The 12,983-nt window shown below is 45.3% G+C and overlaps 1 protein-coding gene across 6 annotated transcripts in view; it reads right to left on the bottom strand.

Annotated features, from left to right (window-relative positions):
• Positions 1–12,983, bottom strand: part of SEMA4D (semaphorin 4D) — a 1,027,601-nt gene that overhangs the window by 268,823 nt on the left and 745,795 nt on the right. For 4 of the 6 annotated variants that reach the window (XM_086961132.1, XM_086961135.1, XM_086961136.1 and 1 more), the window contains exon 17: positions 2,215–4,483. In XM_086961132.1, the coding sequence (XP_086817258.1) occupies positions 3,552–4,483 (932 nt within the window). In that variant the 3' untranslated portion in view covers positions 2,215–3,551. Of the gene's footprint in view, positions 1–1,801; positions 2,009–2,214; positions 4,484–12,983 lie in introns of those variants that run through there. The other 2 variants (XM_086961137.1, XM_086961138.1) reach the window with 2 other exon arrangements.

The raw sequence follows: 12,983 nt of genomic DNA, 5'->3' as shown, positions 1-12,983 counted from the left end.
CCAGCAGATTAATGAATATCAGCCCACTGTTTACTTGGGTTATAAAGGATGCACTCAGGCGTTGGGAAGCGCACAAAGCGATGATGTGTGGTGTTTTTAATTATGATCGCCCTTTAACTGTCACATAACTCAGAATAGAGGCGTCTTGCAGACAGGAATAATTTCTGTGTGTTTGCTGTTCACGTGCCCACACTGTCCTTCCGTACGCCAACATTTTCACTCCTTGTAGGAGACTTGCGGTGTGAGGTCTGGCAGTTTATTTGCATAGGTTCAGCCGTGGCAGCCTCTTGTCCTGCCCCCCCCCCCCTCCTTCCATTGTGCGCACCTCTCACCACCCCTGAGGTCTGTGCGCCTCAAGTCCACGTTCTTTTCTTGCTTTAACATATGTAATAAATATATTTCAAACCTTTTTATGTATGCCATGTATATAGTTTGTAAAATCCTATTTCTTACTGTCCTATTTCAAATGTTTTAAATCTTTATGAACTGCACTCCATCTTCAGTACCTTTCTTTTAAATATGAACTAGTGTTAGAAATTTGGAATAGTTGTCTGCCTTTGTGCTCGACAGACTCTCATAGGCTTTTGTTCTGCGGTGTTTGTTCTGCTGTGTTTTTTGTATCAGGTATACAAATGCTATCAGTCCATGCCAGGTCCATGATGGGCAGTGGAACGAGCGCTAATGAGCCTGGGATAGATTGTTCTAGTTTCTCCTGGCAGCTTATGTGTGCTGATCAGCGGCATGAGAGGTAAGTGCCGGTCTTAATGTGGGAGGTATTTGTATCATGTTTGTTGCTTATTGTTAGCATGCATTCCACATCACTCTCTAACACACTACCTCACAACTTTACTCTCTCTATCTCACTACCTCACTCTCTCTCTCACTATATCACAACTCACTCCCTCAAAAATTCACTACAACACTCTCTCACTCACTATCTCACTACCTCACAACTTCACTCCCTCTCCAACTCACACTCTCTCTCTATCGCGCTACCTCACTCTCCCTCTTTCTATCTCACTAACTCACTTTCACTACCTCACTCTCTCTCTATCTATCTCACTACCTCACTCACTGTTTCTATCTCACTACCTCAGAACATCCCTCTCCCTCACTACCTCACTCTCTCACTACATAACTATCTACCTCACTACTCCACTATATATCTCACTATCACACAACTTCTCTTAAAACATCACTACCTCACTCTCTAGCTCACAGCCTCACAACTTCACTCTCTCTCTCTCTAACTCACTACTTCAATCACTCTCTATCTCACTACCTCACTCTTTCTATCTCACTTTCACTACCTCTCTCTCTATCTCACTACCTCACAACATCCCTCTCCCTCACTACCTCTCTTTCACTACCTCACTCTCTGTAGATCACTACCTCACTCTCTATCTACCACTCTCTCACTACCTCACCCTCTCTCTATTTCTATACCTCACTCTCTCTCTATCTCACTACCTCACTCTCTCGGCTAATGCAATAGGTATCACGTATGCAAAAAAAAGCTAATGCCAATGCCATTTATTTAGGGATACAAAAAAGATTAAAAAAATAATGAGCAATACCAATAGCTCTACCTATAATATTGTAGAGACCATTGCATTGTAAATGCTTGTTGATATTAACCTACATTGTTTAAACTTCAGAATCAAAAGGCATTTAAGAGGACAGCACATGTTTTCTATTCGTCAACTGAGGTTGTTAAAGAAAGCACAGTTGGTTTCAAAGAGGTTAGTCGCATCAGTATATCACAGTGGTAAGTTTCCCACTATTGTTTATTATAACTCACCAATAGCTTGACAGAAGAGGTGAAAAGTTCCATGGATAACAACGATTTGTGCCTGGTCACTTAGGAAAGGTGGCAACATCATGACCAGCGCTTTCCCTGCACTGGATAAAACCTCAGGGTGCATGTTGGTGAGTGAAGGATGAGAATCAGATTCCACAGAGGACAAAAGGGAGGTACCAGTAGAAGGGAAAGGTTTAATAGATGAAGCTGTGTGACAGAAGAGGACAGAAAAGAAAAATAGGGATACTAAGGAAATAGGCTTTAAGAAACACAATAGCATGCCACAGAGGGTAGGGACAGACATGAAAGAACAAAAGTATCCGGGATGAGACACGCACACACAAAAGAACACATACTTAGGGACTGAGCCATGGCACATAGTTTGACTGTTCATCCAATGACATCCAAGAAAGTTACATATTATAATACAGTTTTTAATGTGGTCCCTTTTCTGTTCTATGTACATCATTAGGAATAAAAAAATAAACCCAAGTTGCATTTCAAAAAATATATATAAACATTTTACAAGTAAATGATCGGAATCATATTTTACACTTTAATACATGTTAAACATTAAAAGAGTCCAGGCCTTATTGCTTGGGACTGCAAATCTTCTCATGCTATCTATTTCGTTTTAACTAGGTATTAGTAATAAATCATTTATCCTATGGAACTGTGCAATAAACCACTTAGAAACCATGCCAACGACAAAGTAAAAACAAGAACCTTGTTATGCATGCTTGCAGTCGCCCTGCCATAGTGGCAATGATAGAGTAATCGCATGGCAGCCCAGCTGACCACGTCACTGCCTGGCCGTTAGTGTTCCTCTCCAGTTGCTTAACAGACCAGCAAGAAGGATTCCGAATGCAGTAAAGATTTTCAAGATTCGGCTTAGGGTCTTCGCATCATATACTACAGATCAGTCATTGCGGTTTCCTTTCCAGTTTATTTATTACATTTTTGTAGTAGTTCTTCACACCAGGAGTCTGATGCACACGCCACAAGTCTATCTGGGTGGAAAGGCTCAGGATGAGCCACTTCGATTTACAAACGTTCAAATATTTGTTGCCCTATATTTTGTCAAACAGGGCAATTTCTTCCTTTTGTTTCACAATCACGTTCATTCATCTCAAGTGGTATCCACTCGTTTGAGTCCCCACACATCTCAAGAGTACAAAAAAGTTACGTCGTTTGGCAGATATAGAGAAAAAAAGCATATCCCTGAGAATAATATGCACATTTAGCTACATTTGTTCCAGTGTAAAATCATAGTAGAAGAAAGAAAGCTTGTAGAAAAACAATCTGAGTAGCTAACACTAAAGGCAAAGCTGTCCCAATTTGGACAATAGACTAATCACTTACCAATCTGATAAACTAAATTTAATTTCCAATTTGGAATTAAACTGAAATTCAATTTCTCGTTTAGACTGACGTAATGAGAATTGACAAGAGTGTACCGCATCAAAATAAACTGCCACAAGAAAGCCTGATCTACGGAAGGAGGGGGGCAAGACCGGAAGTCACATTCAGAAAACGAAAAGTTTAAAAAAAAATACAAAATTTTGATTAAAAAAAAAAGTAAGTCTTCATAATGAGGGAATCCAAAGCAACCTTTCTCAGTGCGAGCGAAAGATGTTTAAATATTGTCTTAAGTTAGGCACAACACAGTCTGTGTATATGTGGCTCAGAAACAGTCATTACTGAAAAATCTGCACCTAAACAATAAATTCAAATAAAGGCCGAGATTCCCTTAGTCACCTTCAACATCTGAATCTGCAAATTTAAGCTCGCAGTTTACATCAAAAGGTTTTTCACTATCATCCTCCTCTATGGTTTCAGTTTCAGGCTTATGTGGGATTTTGCCGTTACCACATTCTGTCTCAGTCTCATAGCCAGTGTCGCGCGAAGCTTTAGGCTGCTCTCCATTTTGGTTCGGAAGGTTCTTCTGCTCCACTAAAGTCTCCTTCACACCTGGCTCGCAATCCACAAAGTCTGAAACAGCTTTTGCCTTTCCAGGCATCATGGCAGAGCGGTATTTTAAGCAATGTTCTGGGAGAAACCCTTTGTAACAATTGTAGGTAAGCAGGCACGTAAACAGTACGAAAAAGAAAACAAACAGATATGTGAAAAGGGGGTTGTCATTTGTATTTGTTAAGTACAAAGTCTTTTCCAAGCGAACTTCGGGTTGCGCACTGATGATCTGTGTTATGGAGACTGTGCTTGTTAAATCATGAAAGGTTGGATTTGTAATGACTGTGGTGGTGGATGGCCTTAGAGTTGGGGATGCTGAAGTTTGAGTGGTGGGCCTTTCAGATCCTATAGTTGACATTTTGGGTGTATCGCTATTACCTTCTGTCTGTGTCGCAGCTTGGGTAGGCGCCACTGTCGTCGTTGTCTGTGGCAGCTTTCTCAATTCCAAAACATGCTTAGCAAGTACTTGAGAGTACTTTACGTTCATCACGTCTTCCTCAGACAAACACAGGTAAACTCCCATGTCAAGCTCTGTTGCGTTGAAGATGAACAATGCTTCTCCGAGAAGATAATACTTCGGCCCTTCAGTTTTTAGTCTTTTGCTCTGGAACTTCCAAAACACCTTTGCCAAATTTGACTTTTGAGAGCACGTCAGTTTTACCGAGCTTCCGAGTGTCAACTTATGATACAAGTCAATTCCTGTGCTTTCACCTGGAACGAACAAAAATTAAAATCAACACAATTCTATTTTTGAAAAGTTATAGCTTCCAAAAAACACTAATTACTTGAATTGACTATTCATAACAAATATTCCATTCACAGCAAAAAAGCTAAATATGATTTAAAACATGCTGGCAAACTAAAGTATAATAAAGTATGAACAAATAATTTTTTGAAAAACATGAAATACCTTTGTTTTTTTTAAATATCCGCTTACTAGGTTTTTAACAGTGTAAGATAAAAAAAGCCAGTATTATGGCAATACCACATACAGTGAGCAGCAACGCAGAATATAAAACTGTCACTAGTACACAAAATAACATTCGGACTGTTCATGAACATTTATTTAACTGTAATAAAGGGGTAAAAGAACAAGTGTAATAATACTGCAGTCCAACTCAATGAACTGGAATAGTGTGCCAGAACAATTGGTTTGCCCATCCCTTCTCACGTGTTTAGGTGCAGTTCAAAGTAGTATTGGCAGATCATACTGCTGCTCTTCAAACCACAGTCTTGCCACTGTGGCGTCAGTGCGAAGTAGGTATTCCCTAAAAGCCCCAAGATATCTTTCGATCTGGTGTAGGACCTCTAGTCCAAGCCTTCGCTATCCTACGTAAGGCTTAGCCCAACACCAAAGCAGTTAGCCTTCTGGCTGAGTTAGGCCCATCATCAACATAACCAGCGGCGTACCGTCTAACAATGAGGTTATGTCCCTTAAAGAGTTGGTGCCACCTCAATGAAGAATCAATGAACTGGGGCGATATCCAGGCAAAATGCAAGAAACCAGCAGAGCTTCTGGGGCATTTGAGATGGAAAAGAGGGGTCGATCTTAAGTAGCAACTCAGCGGTATAGTACAGTCTATTTAAAATTGAAAATGAATAAGCTTGTGGCTATAATTAAAGGACACCAGTTTATTTAGGTCACTCCCAGGTGTTGGATGTGATCTCAGCCAGGGAAGCTTCCCACCATGCTTTAGCGGTACAGTCAGGTGGCTATTTGTTGCCCGTATTAGTGTTTGAGGCAATTTCAGTGCACAGCCAAGTGCGATTGTGCAGCAAGGAACTATCATTCAAGGCCAGGCATAGCAAAGCCACCCGCCTCATATGACTCAATTAGACTATTTCCATCTGAGTCGTGGGTTCTTGCCCCTCTCCCTTACCTATGCTAATTTAGTCAGCAATGCTCCGAGTCTAACAAATACATGGGTCTATTTGTGAACAAGTAAAAAAAAAAAACTTGGGAACCATTCACATTTTGGCGAGGGTGATTTTGCCAGCCAAAGAGTGGGTAGTCTGATCCATTTTTTTATGTGGCAAGTTTTTCAATCGCAGGTCCATAATAGTCCCGTTTCATTGTCACCATCGATACCCAGAGTCTTCCTTCCAAGTCGGGGGACATTTCAGCACTGGTCTAGTAGAATTAACACTGAGTGGAAACCTCTGACTTGCTCCAAATAATCTGCAATTCCCACCCCACATATTGTTTTATGTTCACACCTGGTTGTTTGACTAATAGGAGAATGTCATCAGCATATAATGGCACTAGGAACGGTCACACAATGAATGTGATGCCTTTATCTAGGTTTCTCACATACCAGGGAAGCCACTGGCTCTATAGTTTGTAGTGCCCCATTGACTTCTGTATTTGAGTCATATTTAATGGTCTCTAACATTTCGCCACCTAGGGACTGTCAAAGATATTCCCCATCAAAAGGAATGTTTAGAAGGCTGCTGCATACTCGGTTTAAATCCCGTTAACCTTAGCCATGCAAGCCTGCAAAGTAAAATACTATTGTTTATACTCCTAAAATCAGTGTCCGTAGCAAATGTTTGCAATCGAGAATAATTTTCCCTATGCTACTAGCTCTTAACCCCATTTTCTATAAGTTTCTGAAAAAATGTTATATGAGTGATTCTATCTCTTCCCAATGGAATCTGTCAAATCTTGATAATTAGTCAACTGTAATAGTGATAGCCCATTGAGTTCACGCACCCACTGCAATTTTTATCCCCACTGCATCTACAGGTTTACTTTATCTGGGGGTGGGGCGTTCTCACGTTTGTGCAGATGCCCTCTTCCTGGCCGCATTAAGTACCAGCTAGTCTGATGGAAGTTGAGACTTTAGGTAAATGGATCCTCAGGGCATGCCTTATACATTTCCATATTTGTGGAGTGATAGGATAGTATCTTTGAAATCATCAGGAGCGGATTTTATCATCCCTTTTAGCATTGGGAAAAACTGAACACTACTACCCTCAGTTTTTTCAGAGGGTCTCTACAAGGAAGGAGTAGTTTCTTACCTGTAACTCCAGTTCTGTAGTAGGGGTATCTGTTATAGTCATAATCTAGTGAATAGTCTGTGGTAAAGGACGATGTAGAGTCCACTTAGTAAGTTAAGATCCTTTATTGCAGGTTCCTTCTAGGTTAGATAGACAGGTCAAGATGTAAGGAAAACCCCACCAGGAGCCAGCTGTTAGCAGCTCAGCCTGAGATGACCAACTGCCACAGTAAGTAATAGAAAGGCACAGTGAGCTAGAGGGACACCCAGGCATTCTATGATGTCACATATAACATAGTACAGTCTAGCCAGAGAAGAACAGTGGAGAGGACATTTACTACACATCCTCTTCCCTTATGGAGTAAGAGCAGAATAAAGGAATAATCGGCAACAATACCTCAAATGCAACAATCAGCAGGGAAGTACACAAATAAGAAGAACCAAAAGTAATAGTGTACAACATGAGATGACGTTAGCTTGAGGTTTCATTAGCAGAGCAAAGAACAAAGAAAACATTATGACATAACTTGCCACATCCCCCTCCCTTAACGAAACAGCAAGGTTTTGAAAAAAAAGAAGACCAACAGCTAAGTTAGCTGCTGACACTCAACCTCCCCACACATGGGTACACCACAGGGTAAACACCCTAGAAACAAGAATGAGTGTAGACTGGGAGAGACACAATAGGGGTAAGACTCACTAAAGATAACCCAAGAGAGCAAACCCCTTTGACAAGAATTCACCAAAGAAAAAAAACAAACAAACTACCCCATATAAAGATGTGCTGACACTAAACGTATGATAGATTCACAGCTCAAAACCTTATCATTCTATGATGTCACAGATAACATAGTACAGTCTAGCCAGAGAAGAACAGTGGAGAGGACATTTACTACATAGTCCCGCTCATGTGCGGGGACCCCGGAGCAATCAAAAATAATCTCTTAAACTCTTCTTTGCAGTACTGCATAGACACTTAGACAAATAATGCAGCCTATACATGCAAGGCTACACTGTCCAGTACTTTAACTAGAAATGCAAGGATATTCCACAAATATCACACTTAGACCTGTCTGTCAGGTTTCACCATGGAGAACACCCCCCACCCCTTCACCAAATCCTTGGAATGATAGAGAGGAAGGACAGGACAGACAAGCCCCTATAGGCTGCCATTATGTGGCTTAAAAAGGATACCGTGCCTTTAAGGAAACTTTCCAGAACTCTCCTGGTATCCCAGAATGCACAGCAACTCCCTCCACTTTCAGTTCTTTTTGGAGGTGTATCAGCTAGACCTGTAGCATTCATCGTTTCATCTCTTTCTCCACCGGGGAGGAGGGCGTGCTTATGACTATAACAGATACCCCTGCTACAGAACTGGAGTTACAGGTAAGAAACTACTCCTTCTGTAGTAGGGGATCTCTGTGTATAGTCATAATCTAGTGAAAAGAATGGCATGCCCATCCAAAAACAACCCGGCGGTGGAGAAAAAAAAGACACCACAATTATGCGAACAGATTTCGCAGCAAAGCCTGTCCGACCTGAGCATCTACCCTGGCAAAAGAGTCCAGACTGTAATGCTTAGCAAAGGTATGGACCGACTTCCAAGTGGCAGCCTTGCAGATCTCTGCAATGGGAACATTACGAAGCAAAGCAGTTGTGGCCACTTTGCCCCTGGTGGAATGAGCCTTAGGATTACCCCTAAGGTCTTATTCACTTTCTAATAAAGCTGGATACACGATACAATCCACCTAGAGATAGATTGCTTCGAAGTAGCCAGACCAGTCCTAACCGACCCATAGTTGACAATTAATTGGTCGGACCTGCGAATGTCTTTGGTTTTATCCAGATAGAATTTCAATACCCTTCTAACATCCAGGGAATGAAGAGACCATTCCGCTGGAGTGGAAGGATTCTGGAAAAAAGTCGGTAAAGTTATAGTCCGATTAACATGAAAATCAGAAATCACCTTGGGAAGGAACTTAGGGTGAGTACGCATAACAACCTTAGCAGCATGAAACACAGTATAAGGTTCTTGGCAACATAATGCCTGAATCTCACTCACCCTGCATGCCGATGTAATGGCCACGAGGAACACCACCTTCCAAGACAGGTGCTGCAGCGAAGCCTTATGAATAGGCTGGAAAGGTTCCTTCATTAGCCTGGACAGCACCACATTCAGTTCCCATGCAGGCGAAGGAAGCCGAACAGGAGGAAACACCTTCAATCCTTCCAAAAAATCCTTAATCACAGGGACCTGGAAGAAGGACGTCTGCGAAGGGCATTTTCTGTAAGCAGTCAATGCAGCAAGATGAACCTTAATGGAATGGAAATTAAGGCCAGACTGAGCCAGATTCAGAAGGTATGGAAGGATGACATCCTTCTTGCAGGTCGTAGGATCATATTTCTTAGTCGTGCACCAGATGCAGAATCTCTTCCATTTGTAAGCATAAGAGGTCCTAGTAGACAGCCTCTTAGCCTCCTTCAATATGTCCATGCAATCCTCAGGAAGATTTAAGTGGCCATATTGCACTATCTCAGGAGCCATGCCGGCAAACTCAACGACGAGAGGTTGGGGTGCACCATCTGCCCCCCGAACTTTGTGAGAAGGTCCGGCCGACACGGCAGCCGCCAATGAGGCAGGATCGAGCGATGAAGCAGGTCCGTGAAACACCACTGCCAGGGCCATTCCGGAGCAATGCGGATCATCCACGCCCGGGACTGGGCCACCTTGATGAGCACCGCCGGAATCAGGGGAAAGGGTGGAAAAGCGTACAGAAAGCTGTTCGACCAGTTGATCCATAACGCGTTCCCCAGAGTCCCCGGTTGGTAATACCTCGAGGCGAAGTCGCAGCATTTGCTGTTTTCGGCGGTGGCGAACAGATCCACGTCTGGAGTGCCCCATACGGCGAAAATGTCGTTGAGCACCTCGTCGTTTATGACCCACTTCTGGTTTTCTTGCAGCAACCTGCTGAGGGCGTCCGCCTGAACATTCTGTAGACCGGGCAGATGAGTCACCGTTATCGTCAGTCCTCTGGCTAGCAGGCAGTGTCAGATCGCCTGCGCCTCCTGTGAGTGTGAGCGATCTCGAGCCCCCCTGCTTGTTGAGGTAATACACCGTGGTCGTACTGTCCGTCTGCACAAGCAAGGAGCTGGTCTGGAAGGACGAATGAAAGGACTTCAGTGCCAAGTGAACAGCTCTGAGTTCCAAGAAATTGATGTGATACATGGACTCCGCCGGAGCCCACTGTCCTTGGATCTGTGGATGGTCTGAATGCGCTCCCCAGCCCAGGAGAGACGCATCAGTCATGATAGTCCGAGTCGGGATATCCTTGTGGAAAGGAACCCCTCTGAGTAGATTCTCTGCCGAGCACCACCATCTCAGGGACTGTTGGGCGTGAAGAAACAACTGAATCCGGTCGTCACAACACCCTTTCCTCTGGCCCTCCAAACATTCCTGTAGCAGCCTCATGTGTAGGCGCGCGTTTTGAGCGAGGAAGATACAAGAGGCCATCGATCCCAGTAGAGAAGACACCGTCCTCACTGTTGTAGATGGAGCAGCTATGAGAGCCTGAGCCTTCGGAAGGATGGATAAGCGTCTCTCCTCCGAAGGAGACACGCTTCCTGACAACGTATTGATGGAGGTTCCCAAGTACTGCAGGCACTGCACAGGAATCGGGACAGACTTGGACAGATTTATGTGCAACCCCAGACGGTTCAGCAGTACGGCCGTCCTATTGAAGTGCAACTGCGCTTCCTGGAAGGTGGAGGCTTTGATTAACCAATCGTCCAGGTACGGGTAGACAAACACCTTGTTCTTTCTCAGGTGCGCTGCTACCACAGCTATGCATTTTGAAAAAGTCCTGAGCGCAGACTTCAGTCCAAACGGTAGTATGGTGTACTGATAGTGATTGGTGCAGACTAGGAAGCGCAGGAACTTCCGATGTTTCCGTGCAATGGGCACATGGAAGTACGCATCTCGCAGATCTATCATGCACAGCCAGTCTCCTCTCTGCAGCTGAGGATAGATCTGGTGCAAAGACAGCATGCAAAACTTTTCCCTGCGAATCCACTTGTTTGCTTGTCGCAAATCCAGAATGGGCCTGAACTTGTTCTTGTCATTCTTCTGTACTAGGAAGAAGCGTGGGTAAAGACCCTTTCCCCTTTGAGACAGAGGGACGTCTACTATCGCCCTTTTTCTTAACAGGGTATCGGCCTCCGCCTGGAGCTCGCGCAGTTGGAACTGCGAGCCATCCAGTGGAATTGCTGGAGGCGGGCTGGTGAAGCGAAGACTGTATCCATTGCAAACAATATTCAGCACCCACTTGTCCTGAGTAATGTTTCTCCACTCTGCCTGGTAACATTGAATGCTTCCCCCCCACCGGAGCGGGTAACGGATGAGGGGGAAGAAGCACCTCAGGGCCTAAACCCAGCCGGGCCTTTGGTCGCGGATGAAGCCTGCTGACCACCACGGCCCCTCTGGCGCTTTTGGAACGGGCGCCGCTGGATCTGTTGCTGCTGTTGTTGCCCAGCCTGGCGACCTTGCCATCTACCTTGCGCCCCGTACCGTCTCTGGAACGAGCGGAAGGTCTTCTTCTGTTCCTTCGACTTTTCCAATCCGACAGCTGTCAAGGTCTCCGCCTTCATGCGGGCCATCTCCTCGTCTGCATGTTTTCCAAACAGGGTCTCTCCAGAGAAGGGTAGATTGGCCACCCTCCGTTTATCGTCCTCACCCAACACACTACGCCCTGCAGGCATCCATCAACAGGCCTATCCCTGCCTGCTGTGTAATCATACCTTTCGCCTGTGCCCTGCAGGCGTCCAAACTAATATTTGTGGACTTATTTGTATAAACATGGTTTTCGACTACACCCTGCAGGGGCCTCACCGTTACCTGTGCTTATCAGATTAAACCTTTGTTTGACATGTAATCATGCTACGCCCTGTAGAGGCCCACAGCTATAACCTAATCAGATTGACCTTTGTGTACTAGGTAATTATAATGTTTTGCTCATGTCCTGCGAAAACCCCCAAAGGCTACTCACCTGTTGATTCTCCAGGGTGACTATTGTGTAGGAATGTAATAAATTATTATTGGTACAACTCCCTTACATACCTGGGGCAGAATAGAGGGTATATAAGATGTAAAGTGTAGGAGAGTAGGGTCTGCTTCCAATGGTCACCCCCACTTTTTGCTTTGCTTTACTGGTCTTAGACTTCGATATGGCTGTTGGCCTGCTAATCAGACCCACAGCACAGATGCACTCTCTCTAAATTTACACCATGTACTCTAGGTACATCCACAATTGGGAATTGGTTCACCTCGTCAGCCCCTGTAGAAGTGTACCCTAGGTACTCAGGGCATAGGTGTAACCAAGGCCTACCAGGAGCTGCAACATGTATTATGCCACCCCTGGCTGGCCACTCAAATAGACACAACTGGCTGATCAGTCAGCCGGGGCAAGGTCGTGTAATCACCCCAGGATCCGAGTCAGGGGCCCGATACTTCTTCTGCAGCCTGGAAGGCGCTGATTTAGTAACCGCAGAGGTGAGGAAGAGCTCCATGGCGGGTTCCTCCGTCTTGAGCGAGACCTCGATCTCTGCGGGCCGGAAAGGAGGGCGCTGTGGAAGCCGAGCCGGGAGCCTAGGTTGTGGAGGCTCCGTAGGCGGCGTCGGCAAATGAGGTAGCGAGACAGACCTCGGTGGAGGAGGGCGGTGAGGAGGAACCGGAGGTGGTGGAGACGTAGGAGGTTGTGGAGGAGGTGTCTGGTACGCGGAGGAGGATCCACGGGTAAAGGAGGAGGTGTAGGCGACCTCGGTTTTGAGGGTGAGTAGACTTGAGAGTACTCCGAGCCCGGACTGTCCCACTCTCCTTTTCTTCTTCTGACCAGAGGGGGGCAATCTAGAGGCCCTACCCCTCGTAGAGGAGTGACTGCGCCGCCGCGACCGTGTGCTCGCTCTAGCCGAGGACTCCGTCCTAGTCCTAGAACATCTAGGCTTCCTCCTCGACGCGGAGCGTCCTTTCGACGTTGATGAGCGTCTCCTTGATGTCGACTAACGCCGTCTCGACGCCAACGAGCATCTGCTCGGCGTCGATGGCCGTCTCCTCGACGTAGACGGTCGGTGCCTCGACGTGGATCGTCTCCTCGACGACGGTGATCTCCTCGACGACGGTGATCTCCTCGGCGTCGACGACCTCCGTCTCGACGCTGATC

This window comes from Lissotriton vulgaris, chromosome 3_1, assembly GCF_964263255.1.
Source record: "Lissotriton vulgaris chromosome 3_1, aLisVul1.2, whole genome shotgun sequence".
NCBI classification, from domain to species: Eukaryota; Metazoa; Chordata; class Amphibia; order Caudata; family Salamandridae; genus Lissotriton; species Lissotriton vulgaris.
This window is presented reverse-complemented; position numbering and strand designations above follow the sequence as displayed.